The sequence below is a fragment of the Lutra lutra genome, chromosome 4 (assembly GCF_902655055.1).
Source record: "Lutra lutra chromosome 4, mLutLut1.2, whole genome shotgun sequence".
Classification (NCBI taxonomy): Eukaryota; Metazoa; Chordata; class Mammalia; order Carnivora; family Mustelidae; genus Lutra; species Lutra lutra.
This window is the reverse complement of record NC_062281.1, coordinates 150,723-167,936: the sequence shown is the minus strand read 5'-3', so window position 1 is coordinate 167,936 and position 17,214 is coordinate 150,723. Positions and strand designations below refer to the sequence as shown.

Sequence of the window (17,214 nt, the reverse complement as noted above, 5' to 3'; positions counted from 1 at the left end):
AGTTCGTAGTGTCTTCTGTAACGTCCGCAGCGTGCGTGCCCTAGGTAACCGCCACACAATGGAGAGCAAGAAGTTGGCAGGAGAGGGGCTCGACTTTAAACCCATTCTGAGGCACCAGAGGTGTCCTGTGGGCAGTCGCACAGAGATAAGAAATTGAGGAGATGTGGGTCAGAAGATAATTTAAGCCACTGAAGTGTATGGAATTGCTCAATAAGAGTGCCAAAGGGAAAGACAGATGCCCCAAGGCAGAAAATAATATATTAATCTTTAAGGAAGAGACAGGGGTAGGCAGAAAACTGGGAGTGTAGTGTGGAGACTGGCTGGTTCTCTCCGCACTGACCTTACGGTGACCGATCCAGCACTCTAGTGGGAGATGCCCACAGGCTTGTGTGTGTCTGGTTAGGGCAGCCCACTCACTTTGGGGTGCCAAGTTATCTGAGCAGCACCCATGGGGACGGTTGGTAAGCTCAGCATTAAAGACAAAACACAAACCTGGAAGCAGATTTCGGAAGAGTTCTATGAAGCAGTGTTGTGCTAAGAGCTCAGCCAGAAGATCGCCCTCCACGGTGCCCCTCACAAGAGCAAGCAGCGAGGAGACATGCTTTACCCACCTTGGTTTAGTTTTGACCTTCCTGGGCCACGGGCTGTATCCCTGTCTAGACTTTCTACTTCCTTTGTCCAAGTTTGTGACCTTCAGTCATTCTTTCATCCAGCAAGCATTAACTGAGCCCTGAATATTGATCAGGCTTATATGAATGCTTCTTAGAAACTCCGTCATCTGGGGACACAGACATCCGCTGAACCGGTTGCACTGTAGGGACACCTGTGACATCGTCTGCTCTCCTGCCATCTGCGGGTGTCCCCCTCACTCCAAACCAGCAGTTGCACCTCATCCTTTCCCTCCCACCTCTGCCCTGTTTCTTGCCACTGCCTCCTCCCAGACTTTTTAAAACCTACACCACCTTCATCAGCCTCCCTTCCCCAGCTCTGTAGCAGAAGAACAGCTTTAGTATCAAATTCTTGGCTGTGTGGCACGTTTATCCTCAACAATGCCGTGAGGTGAGGGTCACATCACTGAGCAGGCAGGATGGGAGGGCTAGGGGTCCTTCCCCCTGGGTCTGACTTCAAGTCACTGTGCCCTTACCTGTCCCCCAGGCAATGCTCAGTCTCCAAGTCATTCTTATTCCCTTTGGAAAGGCTGGTTAAAATGTAGAGCCCCTGGGGCACCCGGGTGGCTCAGCCATTAGGTATCTGCATTTAATTTAGCTCAGGTCATGATTCCCGGGGTCCTGAGGTCGAGCCCTGTATCGGGCTCCCTGCTCACCGGGGAGTCTGCTTCTCCCTCTGCCCCTCACCCCATTCATGCTCGCTCTCTTTCTCTCCCTCTCTCAAATAAATAAAATCTTTTAAAAAAAGTGTACTGCCCTTGCAGAGCTCGGCTTTCCTGCGGGTCATATTACCACCGTTAATTCCCTAATTTATCTCCTTGCTCCCCACCCCCGCCGTTTCCTCAAAGTGAGGACAACCTGAGAACTGTCCAATTCACAGACATTGATGTAAACTGAATACTCCCTTATCACTTCAGTATTTCCTTTAATTCAGAAGAGAGAGGGGGAAAAAAAGAACAGAGAAGATGGGATCTGCCCTTCCCAGTTCTATTTTGTTTTTCCCAGTGGGGACGGATGTGGAGAAAGCAGCTCCACATGGCCCTGAACCTGCGCAGCTGGGTGGGGAGCAGGTCTACAGGGAGCAGCTCTGGAGCCTCTGTCCGCTCGAGGGCAGGACAGGTCCAACCCCACGTGTGGAGCCTCCTTCGGCCAAGCTGGAGCCCTTCCCGAGGAGGAAGATGGATGCAGGAGAGACACCATGACAGGAAGAAGGTCTGGGACTTGGGACATTGGGGCCAGTGGAGATGGGTAAAGTTCTTTGTCACACATTCAGTCAAGCTTCAGGAGACACCTAGGAATATGGTTGGGCGGGGGGCAGCAGTTTCCAGGACCGTCAGAAGGAGTGAACCCTCAGACGGGACAAATGCCCAGATTCTCTGAGAGTCTCCAATTTCATGGTTTCTGTGAGAAACAGATGCCCCAATCCATTCCTGGGACCCTTTCTCTAAGCTTGTGAGCGGCAGCTCCCGACAGGGATCCAGTACTGCGAGCAGCACCAGGCAGGTGGGGTCCAGCCCCAGTGGGAGGACACAGGTCTGGAGGGGACGCGGGGGCTCCGCCCCAGGTGAAGGTCCCACTCAGGCTCCCTGGGGAGTGAAGAACTTGGGGGATGCGGGGAAACTTCAGATAGGCTACTGCTATCAGGATCTTTCGTGTAGCACCCTGCAAAACTGGACTTTTCTTTTCTCTTCTGTCTGTGTCTTAGCCCGAGGACAGCTGCCAGGCCAAGAGCTAGCTGTCAGATGCGTAGTTTGCGAGAGCACTGTGCAGTGATGGCCTGATGGGTTCCCCGTTAATGCACGTGAAACAATCCATTGGTTAGACAAGGGAATGCCTCCTGTTCACATCTATTCCTCCAGGTTCACCCCTCTCCAACCTCTGCACCCTACTTCTGCCCAGGTCACCTGTGTGGGCCATCAGTGGGCTTTCACAATTGCTAGCTTCCAGTTGGTTTTGCTAATGGGAGCCTCGGCCAGAGATTGGAGGGTGGGAAGAGAGTGAGGCCAGGGTCCTAGAACCACCTGGACATAAGCCATGTGAAACCCCCAGTTCTGTTCACACCAGTGTCTCAACCTTTGGGGAGCCCGCGCTCAAGCTCGTGGGAAACGCCGACAGCCAGGTTTTATGGAAGGGCTCTTGCCACAGTGTTGTGTGCGTATGGGATGGACAGCAGTGCGGTACCTACTTACAGGCCACGACTGGCCACCAGTGGCTCATCACTGCACAGGGAACGAAGTCGTTCTGGTCTTGCCTGCACAAAACGATGCTGCCAGGTACTTGTGGAAAAGCCAAGTTGCAGAAAACAGCGGATAGGTCAGGGTCCATCCAAGAAACAGAATCAGTAGAAGAGAAGCAGCCAGCAGTCGTGAAGGCTGTGAAGCAACTGCCAAGTCCTCAGAGCAAAGACTCAGGAGGACAAGATCACCAACTGATGCTTTTCCACAGGCTGGAGACTCGGGGAAGCCTAAGCTTTTGACTGATTATGTGAGGCCCACCAGGATACCTTTGTTTGATTAATTTAAAGTCACTTGATTAGCTGCTTTAACCGCATCTGCAAAATCATTTCACAGCAGCGCTGGGGTTAGCATCTAAGCATCAGGTAGGTGTGTGAGCTACGGCTGGCCACCACTTCCTTCCTTCCTCATAGCCCACCGTCAGGAATCTACCTGGAAAGTCCTTCTGGGAGCAACTCAGCCCAGCAAGTGGACACATCAAAAGCACACTAGTAGGATAACCCTGTTTGTAAAAACACGAACACACACTGAACACTTGAGCTGCAGAGAAAAGGATCTGCAATGAACTACCCGAACTTAACCGGTATAAATCTGGGGGTAAGATGGGAACGTGGATAAGGGAAGAGAGGGGCTTGATTTCCTATTTTTGTACTGAGATTTTGTTTTACTACAAATATGTATTATTTCAGTGATTTAACCATAGCAAACAGTGTCTTAAAGGTTTTCTGTCTTTTGAGAGCGCTGAGTGGGGGAGGGGCGGAGGGACAGAGAGCATGCCAAGCCCGGGTGCAGAGCCTGACTCGGGGCTCCATCTCACTGTCCTGAGATCACGACCTGAGCCAAAATCAAGAGCTGGATATTCAGCCCACTGAGGCACTCAGGTGCCCCTAAAAAAATGTTTTATAAAATCTTGGAGTGGAGAAGGCCTTTCTAATTACAACAGGACAGATAGTTTTGGCCATAGGGGACATGTATTTTTCATATCAAAAACCTCATAACTAGGGCGCCTGGGTGGCTCAGTGGGTTAAGCCGCTGCCTTCGGCTCAGGTCATGATCTCAGGGTCCTGGGATCGAGTCCCGCATCGGGCTCTCTGCTCAGCAGGAAGCCTGCTTCCCTCTCTCTCTCTCTCTGCCTGCCTCTCCGTCTACTTGTGATCTCTCTCTGTCAAATAAATAAATAAAATCTTAAAAAAAAAAAAACCTCATAACTAAAGAGAAATAAAGAACTGGAAAAAATATTGGTATTTCACTTTCTCAATTCTAAGAAGCAGTTTCCTTCTCATCTCTCCCATGCTCACCCACCACCAAAAAAACCTGAGGTTCGTATTACAATGGAAGAAACAGATAGTAAGGAAAAGGACTGGGGCTCAATACAGAGGCTTACAAACCCAATAAAAACAGGTGTAAGAACTTACAGGGAATTTACTCACTAAAAGGCCAAGAAATCGAAATGAAAACAAGAGTGATTAATCAAACGATTAAAAACAGTCCCCCCCACTCTCAGTATCCCCGACAGGGAACGTCCACCTCAGCCCCAGCTTTGGTCAGTGGACAAAAGCACACACCTGCTGTTCGGTCAGCAGCAACAGTGCAGATGCTGGGAGGCAGATGTGTGACAACGGCGGCTGCTCCCTAAGCCGCCCAGGACGGCTGGTGCTCAGGCAGCAACAAGGGGCAGGCACACAACTCCAAGCACACTACACCCCAATTTGTCAAATGAATATTCACACTGTGCACTAAAAAGAGGGTAAGGGGAGCTGCTGGGTGGCTGGGGTCAGGATCCTGGAGCCCTGGGTTTGAGCCCCACCTCGCTCCCTGCTCAGCAGGGAGTCTGCTTGAGATTCTCTCCCTTGGCCTCTGCCCCTCCCCCTGCTCTCTTTTTAAAATCCTTAAAAAAAAAAAGGCTAAGAAAACACATCAAACACCCCATGATGGTCTCTGGGAAGTTTTTTACATTTCTTTTTTTTTTTTTTTTTTTAAAGATTTTATTTATTTTAGAAAGAGAGAAAGAGAGCATATGAGTGGAGAGAGGAGCAGAGAGAGACAGAGAAGCTGAATCCACATTGAGTGGGAGCCAGACTTGGGGTTCGATCCCACAATGCCAAGATTACGACCTGAGCTGAAATCAAGAATCAGATGCTTTAACAGACTAAGCCACCCAGGCACCCATATATATATATATATAAAGATTTTGTCTATTTGTGAGAGAGAGAGTGAGCACATGCACAAGTACTGGGAGCAGCAGGCAGAGGGAGACAGAAGCAGACTGCCCACTGACCAGGGAGCCCGATGTGAGGCTTGATCAATCCCAGGACCCCAAGATCATGACCCCCAACACCTGAGCCGAAGGCAGACACTTAACCGACTGAGCCACCCAAGCACCCTCTACATTTTTTATAAGTTTTTGCATTTCACAAATGCCCTACAAAAAAATTTATACTTAGAGGGCTCAGTGGGTTAAAGCTTCTGCCTTTGGCTCAGGTCATGGTCCCAGGGTCCTGGGATCGAGCCCCGCATCAGGCTCTCTGCTCCGTGAAGAGCCTGCTTCCTCCTCTCTCTCTGCCTGCCTCTCTGCCTACTTGTGATCTCTGTCAAATAAATACATAAAATCTTAAAAAAAACAAAAACAAAAACACATTCAGGGGCGCCTGGGTGGCTCAGTGGGTTAAGCCTCTGCCTTCGGCTCAGGTCATGATCCCAGGGTCTTGGGATCGAGCCCCGCATCGGGCTCTCTGCTCAGTGGGGAGCCTGCTTCCTCCTCTCTCTTTCTGCCTGCCTCTCTGCCTACTTGTGATCTCTCTTCCTCTGTCAAATAAATAAAATCTTAAAAAAAAAAATACACATTCACTGGTCAGGTCTTCAGCTCTGCTCGGCACTGGTGGTGCCTGCCAGCATTCTCAGGGTTTCTGGCGTGTGAGGACTGATGGAGAAGAGGGGTCACTTAGAACCCCCAGGAGGCTCCTCCCAGCCAGCGCCTTCTGCTGACAGCAGATCCCACTTAGCCTGGCTGGGGCTCCTGAGACCCGGCCCAGGAGCCTTACAGACCCGTTTGTGGGTCCTGGCTTCAGTCACCACTACCCTCCAGCCTTGCCCTGGCTTGCTGACAAACCCTCGGTCCACCTCAGAACCCCAAATATCCCCAGGCCAGATGCTGTGTGGACTCTAGCCCTGTACCCAACCCCGACTAGGTGGCTGGGGCCCCACAAACAGAGTGTGATTTTCCTCAGTCCTAGTAACAAATGAACTACCAAAAACAGCCAACATCTTTTTTTTTTTTTTTCTTTTCCTGATCACAGGTATTTGGAAAACAGATGAGTGAAGGAAGAAAACAAAACCCACCCACGATCCCCATGGGACTTACTGAAGCCCGAGTGTCCATCCGGGCACAGGCTGGGAGGGCTGAGAAACGCGGCTCTCCTGCAGGCGCCCAGGCCCGCGGTGGTGGGGAGCCCCTGCTCTGGCTCAGCCTGTAGGCTGCTGGACCACTGCCCCGCCGGTCCCTTCTCCCCCGGACACCGATGTCCTGCTGCACAGGTGAACGGCAGGCTTGCCGGCTTCCTGCCTCAGCGCCTCCCTGAGGCGGGCTCTCTGCCCTGTTCGTTGTTGCTTAGAGAGGAGGAGGGAGAGGGTCTCCGGCAGACTCCCCGCCCAGCACGGAGCCTGACGCCGGGCTCCATCTCACAACCCTGAGATCCTGACCAGAGCGGTCCTCGAGAGTCCGACCCTCAACCAGCAGAGGCCCCCGGGCGCCCCGGGTTCTCCGACGTTTACCAACTGCCTGGGGAGCCCAGCGGGGAGCCCGTGTGGCCTCAGCGCCGCCCAGGCACAGTCTGGGCCACGGACTTTGGGGCGCGGGACGAGGGCTCACCGCCGGCCACAGGCCCAGCCCCTGCACAGCCTGTCTTCGCTGTGCAGCCGGTAGTGCTCGCTCAGCGTGTAGCTCCTGCAGAAGGCCTTGGCGCACTCGCCGCAGGCGAACGGCCTCTCCGGGCTGTGTGTCTTCTGGTGCAGTGTCAGGTTGGACTTCTGGCTGAAGGCCTTGCCGCAGTCCCCGCACTCGAACGGCTTCTCGCCCGTGTGCAGCTACTGGTGCAGCAGCAGCAGGGACCTGCACCGGAAGGGCCTGCAGCACACGGCGCACAGGTGGAGCCCGGTGCCCCCGGGGGGCTTGGGCGGCCAGTCTTCATGGGGGCCCTCCCGCGCGTGCTGGCGGTGGTGCTTGAGCAGCGAGGACCCCTGGATGAAGCGCTGGCCACACTGCAGGCATGGGTAAGGCCTCTCCCCGCTGTGCAGGCGGCCGTGCTCCGTGAGCGTGAACCTGCAGCAGAAGGCCCTCCTGCACTCGTATGGCTTTTCCCCGGTATGGAACTTCTGGTGCTGCTGGAGCCACGAGATGCGGCCGAAGGCCTTCCTGTGGTCGCCGCACTTGTAAGGCTTGTCCCACGCGTGGACCTTGCGGTGGGCCGTGAGCTGTGCACTCTGCCGGAAGGCCTTGCCGCACTCGCTGCACTGGAAGGCTTCTCCTCCGTGTGGATCAGCTGGTGTCGCAGGAGGATGGAGTTCTGCTTGAAGGCCTTGCCGCACTCGGTGCACTGGTAGGGCTTAGCCCCGGTGTGGATGACCTGGCACCGGAGCAGCAGCGACTTGAATTTGAAGGCCTTGCCGCAGGCACAGCCATACGTCCTCTCCCCTGCAGCAGCCACCCGGCTGGGGCCCCACCCTCCCTCCACTGGGGCAGGGGAGATGGTCGAAAGTCCCTGCCGGGCCGCCTGCCTCAGGGTCGAGGGGTCGTCTCTCTGACCCACCCTCAGGACTGCCACTCTGCTGGGGATGCTTTGGCCTCCCCTTAGGGAGGTGCCCCCAAACTGTGCCCAATAACCCTAACTGCTTAGAAGACACTGTCCTTAGAGAAGATCCCTTGACCACAGCCTCCATCCTAGAATCTGGAAGAATGAACAGAGAATGGAAAAATAACCTGGCCTCTATAATTCATAGAAGAAACTCCGTGATTTGAAGACAGAACCTTTATGTCAAAGAAATAGGGAGGTTTGGGAACTTCTTCCAAGAATCTGTAAAATTGGGGTTTGTGTAAGAAAGAGGACCTAAGGGAAGGTTAATAAGGGCTTAAGCACTGCGGGAAGTTGGCTTAGGAGAAGAGCTCCCGAAAGGGGAGAAGGGAAGACACAGGCTTGGTCTAAAGGACTGTGGTGGGGGGAGCGAACTTGAGGCAGGAGGGAGGCCTGCTGGGTGTGGGCTGCTGCTATCCTTTGCTCCCCTCTTGCTCTGAGGACTCTCCCACAGCTCACCCACTCAGCAGACACATCAGCCCCAAGCAGGGCCCATGGACGGCCTTTCCCCCCTTTCTGCAGCCTCTGCAGTCCCAACCCCAGGCCCTGGCTCAGAGAACCAAAGTAGCCCAAGGGTCTTCCCTGTTGGGTCCTACTCACACACTCGCTGCCCCCACAGACCTGGCCCGGCACCTCAGACAACTGGGAAGGGCATTTCATGCACCTGGGTTCCTTGTGTGGGTTAGTCCTGGGTGACTCTGGATGACAACCAAGGCGTTTGGTAGGAATTCTGGCCCTGATGTGAGGACCTAAATGTACAGCCTTTGCACTGCCCAAGCACCCAGGAAGCTATGGAGAGTTGTGTGAATGCCAGGCCCACTTACCTGGGCACATGCTGGCTGCAGATACCTGCTCCTGAGTCACCTGCAGAATCAAAGCCCCTGGCTCCTCCCCTTGCTCCAAGAGGGAGATCAGTGCTGGTTTAGCAACAAGAAAGCCTACATGCAGAGGAGAGCAATAGGTGTCGGGGAGCAGAGGGAAGGAAGGATGCCCTGCTGCAGGGCTGGAGGCCTTAGGGGACACATGGCACTTGGGATGGATTAGGATCACCTACTTTCCCAGAAGCGGGGCAGTTGGGTGGCCACAGAGAGATGGAGGCAGCCCTCCAGCTTCCCTAAACATGCTGGACCTTGAATTTGGAAAAGAATCAACTCTCCTAAGAGACCAGTGGAAGAGGCAGGGTTGCCTGAGCCCCGCCCAGGGATGGATGGGGAAGCCTCATCCAGCGAGGCCACATGCCTGTAGTTCTCCAGCATCACATCCCTGTATAGCGCTCGCTGGTTGGGGGCCAGGCAACTCCACTCTATCCTTGTGAAGTACACGGCCACGTCCTCAAACACAACGGCCTCCTGCAACCACAAACCCTGCTGTCTGGGGATGTCTGGGCAGGGGATGCAGAGACCAGGTCAGGGATATTCGGGCACCTATTCAGCTCTGGGAGTCAAGGCCTCTGTCTCTGTGGTCCCTGCTGCATCCCCAAGGCCTGGCACAGAGAGGACACCTCAACACTCCCCAGGGAAAGTGGAACAGTCCTACTGCCATAAAGCCAGGGTGTGGGTCTCAACCTTGGCCTCATGCCCCTCAACAGGCTAACAGGGATCTGGGGAGGGGCACCCTGGAGATATTGGTGGTCGAGCCTCTATATTGGTGGGGTGCTCCCATCCTATTCTCTGCTTCTCTGATCTGAGGAGAGAAGCCAAAGGCTGTGTGCACAAAGAAGAGCTGAGCACTCACACCAGGATGGAGGCGGGTGCTGGGGCAGGGGACAGAGACCCTGACCTTCCTGGCTGACCCTGGAAGTGCAAGGGCTACAGGAGATCCTGGGCAACCCACTTCTGCCCAAAGCCTCAGGAAGGATGTGACAGAGCACTGTGCAGTTTCACAGGGAGGGGGCAGACCCTGCCTTACAGCATCCCTCCCGTGACTCACCTGCAGGAATGAGAGCTATGTGAATGGGCCTGGGGCCCCTGGGAAGGTGCTCAGGGCTGAAAAGCTGAGGGCTGGGGATGAAGGCAGCCAAAAGGCTCAGAAGGGGCACTCACCTGGAGTGTGAGTGTCACAAGTCACACCGCCATTCCAGGATCCCCATCAGGGGAAGAGCAGGTGCTGGGGACAGTGAGTGTTAAGTGGAAGGAGGCAGGCCTGAGTCCCATCCACCCCTGTCCCTGTCCCCAGAAGGACCACCCAGATACAGAAGAGACAGGAAAGGGCAAACACCTGGTCAGCCCAGCTGATACCCTCATATCCCGAGAAGCCCCGCCCTGAGACCTACTCACCCACACGGCCCGCCCCTCACTCCTGATTTTCCCAGCGGCGTCTTCCTGGACCAGCCTATATAAAATGCCACCCCCACCGCAGAATTCGTTCCCTACCCTCACTCCCTGTTTTACTTATTTTTTCCCGTTTTCCTTTTCTTTACAGCACCTGTGTTGACACAATGCAGTCAACTTACTTGCTCTTCTCTGCCTTCCCCCGTGAGCGAAGGCCTGCGGTCTGAACCCCTGAGCCTGGAGGAGGGCCTGACGCAAACCCGGTGTTCAGCGGGGCCTGTGGAATGAAGGAGTGTCCCCATGACAGTGGGTGACTCTGCAACCAGGGAGGCCACTCGTAAGCAGACAAAAGCAGAAAAACAAATCCGGCAGCACAACACCCCAGCACATTAGCTTAGTTTCTTTCTGGGCGATTCTTATTTCCCTTCTTTCCATTTTTCTGATTTCTCCAAAACTTACTGCTCACTTACAAATGCATGTTGCAGACGGAGAACAGTTATTTAAAAACCAATAAATGCAATTCCGCCTCCAGAGTAGGCCCTGATCTTCATGTCCCTTTCTCAATGGATACCTGAGCTCTCCTGGTTAGGTGGAGGTCTTGGGGTACACTCTTCTGTGGGGCTTGAGCCTCCGAAGTAGCTGCCACTTTGTAAAGCGATGTCTCTTTCAGGCACGAGTTAGCAGAAATCCTGTAGTTATGATGCTGTGAGGCGACAGTTGGCAGGAGAGCCCTTTAAACATGTGACCGTGTAACAGGCTACATACAATGATCTGAGAGGTGTGGCGGGTCCTCTGTGCCTGGACAGCATGACCCACCAATGCAAAGAGCAGCACCACACCACTACCCTCTGGGCTGCCTGTTCAGGGCAGTCTGTGGGCAGGACCTGCCTGGACCACTGCCGCTGCCGCTGCCGACTGATCTGCCGTCCTCCTCACCCCAGTGAGGCAACCAGAGCATCTCAAGAGGATGAGCAGCTCATGGGAAGACCTGGCGCTCAGCTCTGCACACACCGTTCTCCACAGTTAGGAGGGGACGTTACTGTGCTGGTCTTTGCTTGCCTGTATCTGGGGAATGCACGTCCACAGGGAGGGGCCCTCTGCTTAGAGAAAGAAAACACCGAAGTTCAGTCCTTCCTGTGCACAAGAGAGTAAGTCTTCAATCAGAGAAAAACAGGGCTGAGTTGAAAAAAGTGGAGCAGGGGAAATAACGGGCAACGAGATAGCCCGGGCTCCTGCTCAGAATCCGGGGAGAGAGTATCCGGGGGAGGGGATGCTGACTTCGACGGGGGAGCAGGGAGGGCTTCCGGGGGGACTGCGCTTACTGGGGCCTGGAGGACCAGCAGAAGTCATTCTTTCCTCGGATTTAGAAGAAAACCTCTGTTCCCCGGGGGCCTGCGGCACCTTGCGCCGCTGCCTCACCCACCCCCACTGACCACACTGCGGCCGGACTGGTGTCCACTCTTACTCGAAGCAGCCCAAGCCGTTCCCGCGCGCTCTCCCTCGCCCGCAAGGGATCAGCGCGGCCGCTCAGCCAGCAGGTTTACTTCTGGAAGAAACCTCGTCTCCCACCAGCCTGTGCTCGGGGCTCGTTTTCTTCAGGCCCTTGCGCGGATCAACAACTACTTTCTTACTTGTTCGTTGCCTCTGCGACACGAACGCCTCACCTCTACTACAGGATATGCTCCCCGAGGCCAGGGACGTCGTCTGGCTTCATGGCGGTATCCCCGGCACGAGCAGGGTCCTCGGGACACGGGAAGGACTCCGCGCCGCGGTCGGACCAGCGACGCAGCCCCGGGGAGAGGTCGCGCACGGGGGTGGCCAGTCGGCACCCGCGGATGCGCCCCGGCACCTGCAGGCCGGAGGACGAGGGGGACGCAGCCCGGACAGAACTGGTCTCCCAGGCCTCCCACCCCCGCAGCCTCAGCTCTGCGTGGCCACCCAAGCTCTGGGGACGCAAGACTCGGCCCCCGGTGCGCTCGCCTCCCGCCGCAGTCGGTGGGCCCAACGGGAACCCGGACGCTCCCTAAGGCCCAGAACCGAAGGAAAAGCGAGGAGCGGCGCCGGCTGCGGGTTGGCACCCCCCGCGGTGCTCAGCGCGGCCTCTGTGCGGACCACAGCCTCAGGCAGGCCGGAATCGGAGAACGGCCCTCATCCCGCTCCGATCCCCGCCCCGCAGCCAGGGTCCCCTCACCCTGGGCGGCCATCCCCGACCGCTCGAGGAGCGGCGCCCGGGCGCGGGCAGTCCGCTTCCGGCCCGCCCCCGGAAACGCCCCCCCCCCCCCCCGGGCTGCTCTAGGAGGCTCGGAGGACCGCGCGCCTCGGTAGACGCCCTCTGGCTCCCGGGGCCGCGGGCAGGCGATGGCCAGGGCTCCGGGAAGGGTGAGGCGCTGTTTTGGAGCGGATCCCGCCGGAGCCCTCAGGTTCAAGGGGCGAGCGCGTTGCCGGAGTCGGAGGTCCAGGCGAAGGGCTGAACCAAACTTGCAAGTTTGGTTCCAGACCACTGCAATAAAGTGAATGAATTTTTGGTTGCTTAGTGCATATAAAAGTGATGTTTAGGGAGGCGCCTGGGTGGCCTGGTCAATTAAGTGCCTGATGCTTGATTTTGGCTCATGAGGGTCACGATCTCAGGGTCCTGGGTTTTTTGTTTGTTTGAAGATTTATTTATTTATTTATTTATTTATTTATTTATTTATTTATTTGACAGATCACAAGTAGGCAGAGAGGCAGGCAGAGAGAGGAGGAAGCAGGCTCCCCGCTGAGCAGAGAGCCCGGTGCGGGGCTCGGTCCCAGGACCCTGAGACCATGACCTGAGCCTAAGGCAGAGGCTTTAACCCACTGAGCCACCCAGGCGCCAGGGTCCTGTGTTTGAGCCCCAGGTCGGGCTCTTCCCTCAACACAGTCTGCTGCAGATTATCTCCCTTTCCTCCCTGTGCTCCTCAATCTGCTGTCGTGCTCTGAGGAGCTTGGCACAGTTGGTGAGCAGCCAGCTCTCGGCTTAGGCTCAGATCATGAGCCTAGGGTGGTGGGATTTACCCCCTCTGTATGGAGTGGGCTAGAGACTCTCCCTTTATTGCCCCCCACCCCCCGCACACAAAAACTCTTTCTCAAAAAAATAATTAAAAAAAAAAGTTATGTTTATGCAGCAGTCTCTTAAGTGTGCAATATCATTATATCTATAAATGGAACATTCACACTTTAATTTCACAATGTTTTATTGCTGGGACACCTGGGGGGCTCAGTCGTTAAGCGTCTGCCTTAGACTCAGGTCATGATCCCGGGGTCCTGGGATTGAGCCCCGCATCAGGCTCCCAGCTCAATGGGAAGCCAGCTTCTCCCTCTCCCACTCCCCCTGCTTGTGTTCCCTCTCTTGGTGTCTCCCTGTTAAATAAATAAAATCTTTAAAAAGAATATATTAAAATGTAGGGAAACCTGGATGGCTCAGTTGGTTAAATGTCTGACTTTGGCTCAGGTCACGGGGAGTCCGCTTCTCCCTTGCCCTCTGCCCCTCCCCCTGCACAATTTTTTTTTTTTAAGATTTTATTTATTTATTTGACAGAAAGAGATTACAAGTAGACAGAGAGGCAGGCAGAGAGAGAGGAGGAAGCAGGCTCCCTGCTGAGCAGAGAGCCCGATGCGGGACTCGATCCCAGGACCCTGAGATCATGACCTGAGCCGAAGGCAGCGGCTTAACCCACTGAGCCACCCAGGCGCCCCCCCTGCACAATTTTTAAAAAGATTTTTATTTATAAGTAAACCCCATTTCTGCAAGGATAGATGCACCGAGCATGTCTGCACCTCTAACGCCCCAGCACTGGCTGCCCTCCCTTAAGTCCATGCCTATCATCTCCAGGTAGGCCTTCGGGAGCCCGAGCAAGCATGCCCCCTTGAGCAGTACCTCTTCCCTGGTCCTGGCTGTGACAGCCCTTGCAACTCTTGGGCTGGCATTGCTGACCATTTCACCGCAGACTGTGGCCCCAACTGATGTAGGAAAGATAGGGCTCAAAGCCCACAGCTAGAAAAGAATTCTTGAGATGTCTTTGGTGCAAAAAGGTGTTTTTGTTTTTGTTTTTTTTTTTTTAACATATAATGTATTATTTGCTTCAGGGGTACAGGTCTGTTAATCATCAGACTTGCACAATTCACAGCAGTCACCATAGCACATCCCTCCCAATGTCCATAACCCAGCCACCCTATCCTTTCCCTCCCACCCCCCCAGCAAAAAGGTGGTTTTATTAAAGCATGGGGACAGGACCCATGGGCAGAAAGAGCTGCGCTGGGGTCATGAGGCGTGGGCAATTGTATACTATCAAACTGGGAGTGGGTCAGGGATGGCATAAGTCTCTAAGGAATTTTGGAACCAAGGTTTCCAGGACCCTGAGGTGACTAGCTGTTGTTGGGAAAAAGCCATTTATTGCGGTATAGTAAAACCTCACTCATGAGACCCTTCAGATGCGTATTGGTGGGTCATGTGCTTGGGGAGGGGTGATTGCCAACATGTATCTTGTGGGGTGGAGATAAAGGAAGTTTCCAAAGGCATTTTAAAAAATATTTTATTTATTTATTTGAGAGAAAGCCAAAGAGAGAGCACAAGCAGGGAGAGCACAGAGGGAGAGGGAGCAGCCAGACATGGGGCTCAATCCCAGGACCCCAAGATCATGACCTGAGCTGAAGGCAGACAACTGACTGAGCCACCCAGGCGCCCCTCCAAAGACATTTTTATTTTTATTTATTTATTTGTTCTTTAAAAAAAAATTTATTTATTTGATAGACAGAGATCACAAGTAGGCAGAGAGGCAGGCAGAGAGAGAGGAAGGGAAGCAGGCTCCCCGCCGAGCAGAGAGCCTGATGAGGGGCTCGATCCCAGACCCTGGGATCACGACTTGAGCCGAAGGCAGAGGCTTCAACCCACTGAGCCACCCAGACACCCCTAAAAACATTTTTATATGTTAGAGTAGACTTACGGGATCCTGGGGGTTGGGATAAGATCGCCTTTTGTCTTTAGCACCGAGGTGGCTGAGCTCTTGGAGGAAGGTCACTCTGCCTGTTTTGAGGACTTGTCAATGGGTTATAGATAATAGGAAAATTTAGTAGTTTTTCTTCAGCCTTTGTTTCCCACGTCACTGACCATCTATCAGTGGGAAGATTCTGAACACACATCCGCAGTGGGCCTGCTCAGCCACCTTCTGGCTGCATCCAGCTCCCGGAGACGGAGAATAGGGGGCCCTGCCCTACCATGTCCCATCCCAGAAACCCACGGGACCCTCTCAGGGACCTGAGAGCCTGAATGTCCAAGTACTGTCCCCACCTCTAATCCACCCTCTCTCTGCCTTTCTGATCCTCTGAGCCTATCCTGGGATGACCTCAAAACCCCTCATTCTGCCCCAAAGAGGCGCAAGTACCCCTTGGGCTGCCCCCTGATCCCCCATGCCTGCCAACCCACCTGCTGCCTCACTTGGGGCTTCAGCAGTCCCCTCTGCTTCTCTGGAGATCAGGAATGCCACCCCTGAAGTCCGCCCACACGGACTTCCTTCCTCCCCTCTTCTTACCGTCCCACGATGTCATTCTCGCCACCATCCCTCCAAAGCCCACCTGGCCACACTGGTGCTAGCAAACACCCTAACTCAAAGTCCTGAGTGCAAGCCTCGTCCACTCGGACCTCTGCCTTTACTCCCTCCCTCCCCCCTCGCTGGCTCTCCCCCTACTGGCCTCACCTGCACACCCACAGCCCTGGTCAAGAAGCTCTACCCTGACCTGCTTGTGGGCAGTTCTCAGACGGGTTTCCCACCTCCAGGCACCCTCCTGAAGGCCCCTCCCACTCCTCTGTGCCTCCAGGAAGCCCTCACTCAGCAGCTTACGCCCAGCTAGAGGCTCCCTGCCCTGGCAGCCCTGCTCTTTACCTCCAGCTCACACCCGCCTGGGCCCTCCACCTGCTGTTCCTTTTCTCGGCTCCAACCCCACCCACTCCTCCCCACAGGGTTTTGAGCAGAGTTTTCGGGTTCCCTCACCACAGGGTCATCTATCCAGGCTCCCTTTGCTCACCTCTTTCTTCTCCCCCTCCCAACCCCCAGTTCTGCTCCATTTCCTGGGCTCGCTTCCCCTCCGCTACCAGCCTGAGAGGGGCCCACTATCCCGGCTGCGATTCCCGCACCTCTGCGGTCGCCCAGTCTCTCCGTGGCAACCACTTCGAGGTCCCATGCCCCGCCCCAGCTCTGCACGCGAGCGCCAGGATGCCCCTGTCTCTCTCCCCAACACCCACATCCAGGTACGGCCGCTCTGACCTCTCGAAAAACCCAGCAGTGCACAAAGCCCCAGCGTCCCCGGAGCCGCCGCACTGTCGGTAGTCGGGCATTTGCTTTCTGTCGTCCGGACCCCGGTTTTCTGTGAACCACCACCGGCCCCCAAACGGTCCCTCCGTTTCCTGAAAAGGAGGCCCTCACCTACGAGGAAGCGCCTCATCCCAGGAAGGGGCGCTCGCCCTACAGGAGAGCCAATTACCTTGCAAGAAGTCTCCAGCCATGGAAAGGGGTCGTCACCAGGCCAGGATGGGAGACCTGCGACCCCACGCCCGGAGCGAGGCGCTCTGTAAAGTCCTTCAACCTCTGCGGGTCTCCTCGGCTGCTCAGGGGCGACGCTCACCCACCGGGAGACTCCTGTGAGGTTCCGACTCCCCTCCGACCTCCCCCCGGGGGCCGCCCACACAATGGCCAAGCGACCGGAGAGTGGGTGCCCGGCCAGAGCGCCGCCAGACATCGGGCCATCGAGGCTCCACTGGCCCCAGTCATCCCAATGCGCCTGCGCAGAGGCCCCTGAGGCCTGAGGGGGCCGCGGGAGGAGTAAGTCCCGGCGTGCACCGCGCTCACGCCGCGCCGGAAGGACTAGCGCCTCTCGGCCCCGCCCCGGAAGATAAGGCGGCTGTCGGCCGTCGCCTCTCTTTTTCCGGCCGCGCTCGGCAGCAGGTAGGACGTGCGTGTGGCCTGGCGGCCCTCGCGGCATCCGTCGCCATCCGTCGCCATCCGTCGCCATGAGGCCCGCTAGGGACCCCGCCGGGACTCCCGAAAGAGCTGGGGCGCACGGCCAGGGATGGGGGCGCGGAGGGGTGGGACCTGGAGGGAGGATGCTGGGGAGCGGGGACCCTGAAGCCGGGGCGGCGGGGGTTCCCGGGCCGCTTGGGCGCTAACCGTGAGCCGCCTCCAGA

General features: G+C 55.7%; 3 protein-coding genes across 19 annotated transcripts in view; 1 reads left to right on the top strand and 2 right to left on the bottom strand.

Annotated features, from left to right (window-relative positions):
* Positions 1-1,371: 1,371 nt before the first annotated feature.
* LOC125098258 (uncharacterized) lies at positions 1,372-17,214 on the bottom strand. 17 transcript variants are annotated; one of them, XM_047726904.1, is made up of 8 exons: positions 14,981-17,214; positions 10,591-12,519; positions 10,202-10,296; positions 9,792-9,855; positions 8,804-9,098; positions 8,574-8,687; positions 7,878-7,971; positions 6,155-7,524 (listed from the first exon to the last, which is right to left on the bottom strand). In XM_047726904.1, the coding sequence occupies exon 1, from the start codon at positions 17,040-17,042 to the stop codon at positions 16,122-16,124; it is 921 nt and encodes a 306-aa protein (XP_047582860.1). In that variant the 5' UTR covers positions 17,043-17,214; the 3' UTR covers positions 6,155-7,524; positions 7,878-7,971; positions 8,574-8,687; positions 8,804-9,098; positions 9,792-9,855; positions 10,202-10,296; positions 10,591-12,519; positions 14,981-16,121. The 17 variants fall into 17 exon arrangements, with proteins under 17 accessions (XP_047582864.1, XP_047582860.1, XP_047582855.1 ...); XM_047726899.1 differs by lacking the exon at positions 7,878-7,971 and having other exon boundaries at positions 6,155-7,845; XM_047726894.1 differs by lacking the exon at positions 7,878-7,971.
* ZNF517 (zinc finger protein 517) lies at positions 6,155-13,974 on the bottom strand. Its single transcript, XM_047728623.1, is given in 9 exon segments — positions 6,155-7,416; positions 7,419-7,782; positions 8,599-8,687; positions 8,936-9,130; positions 9,679-9,749; positions 11,693-11,868; positions 12,000-12,121; positions 12,211-12,406; positions 13,915-13,974. Coding segments are annotated over 9 exon segments (1,923 nt in total). The 3' UTR covers positions 6,155-6,766.
* Positions 14,696-17,214, top strand: part of ZNF34 (zinc finger protein 34) — a 28,446-nt gene continuing 25,927 nt past the window's right edge. The window contains exon 1 of the mRNA XM_047726889.1: positions 14,696-14,715. The gene's annotated coding sequence lies outside the window, so the exon portion shown is untranslated. The remainder of the gene's footprint in view (positions 14,716-17,214) is intronic.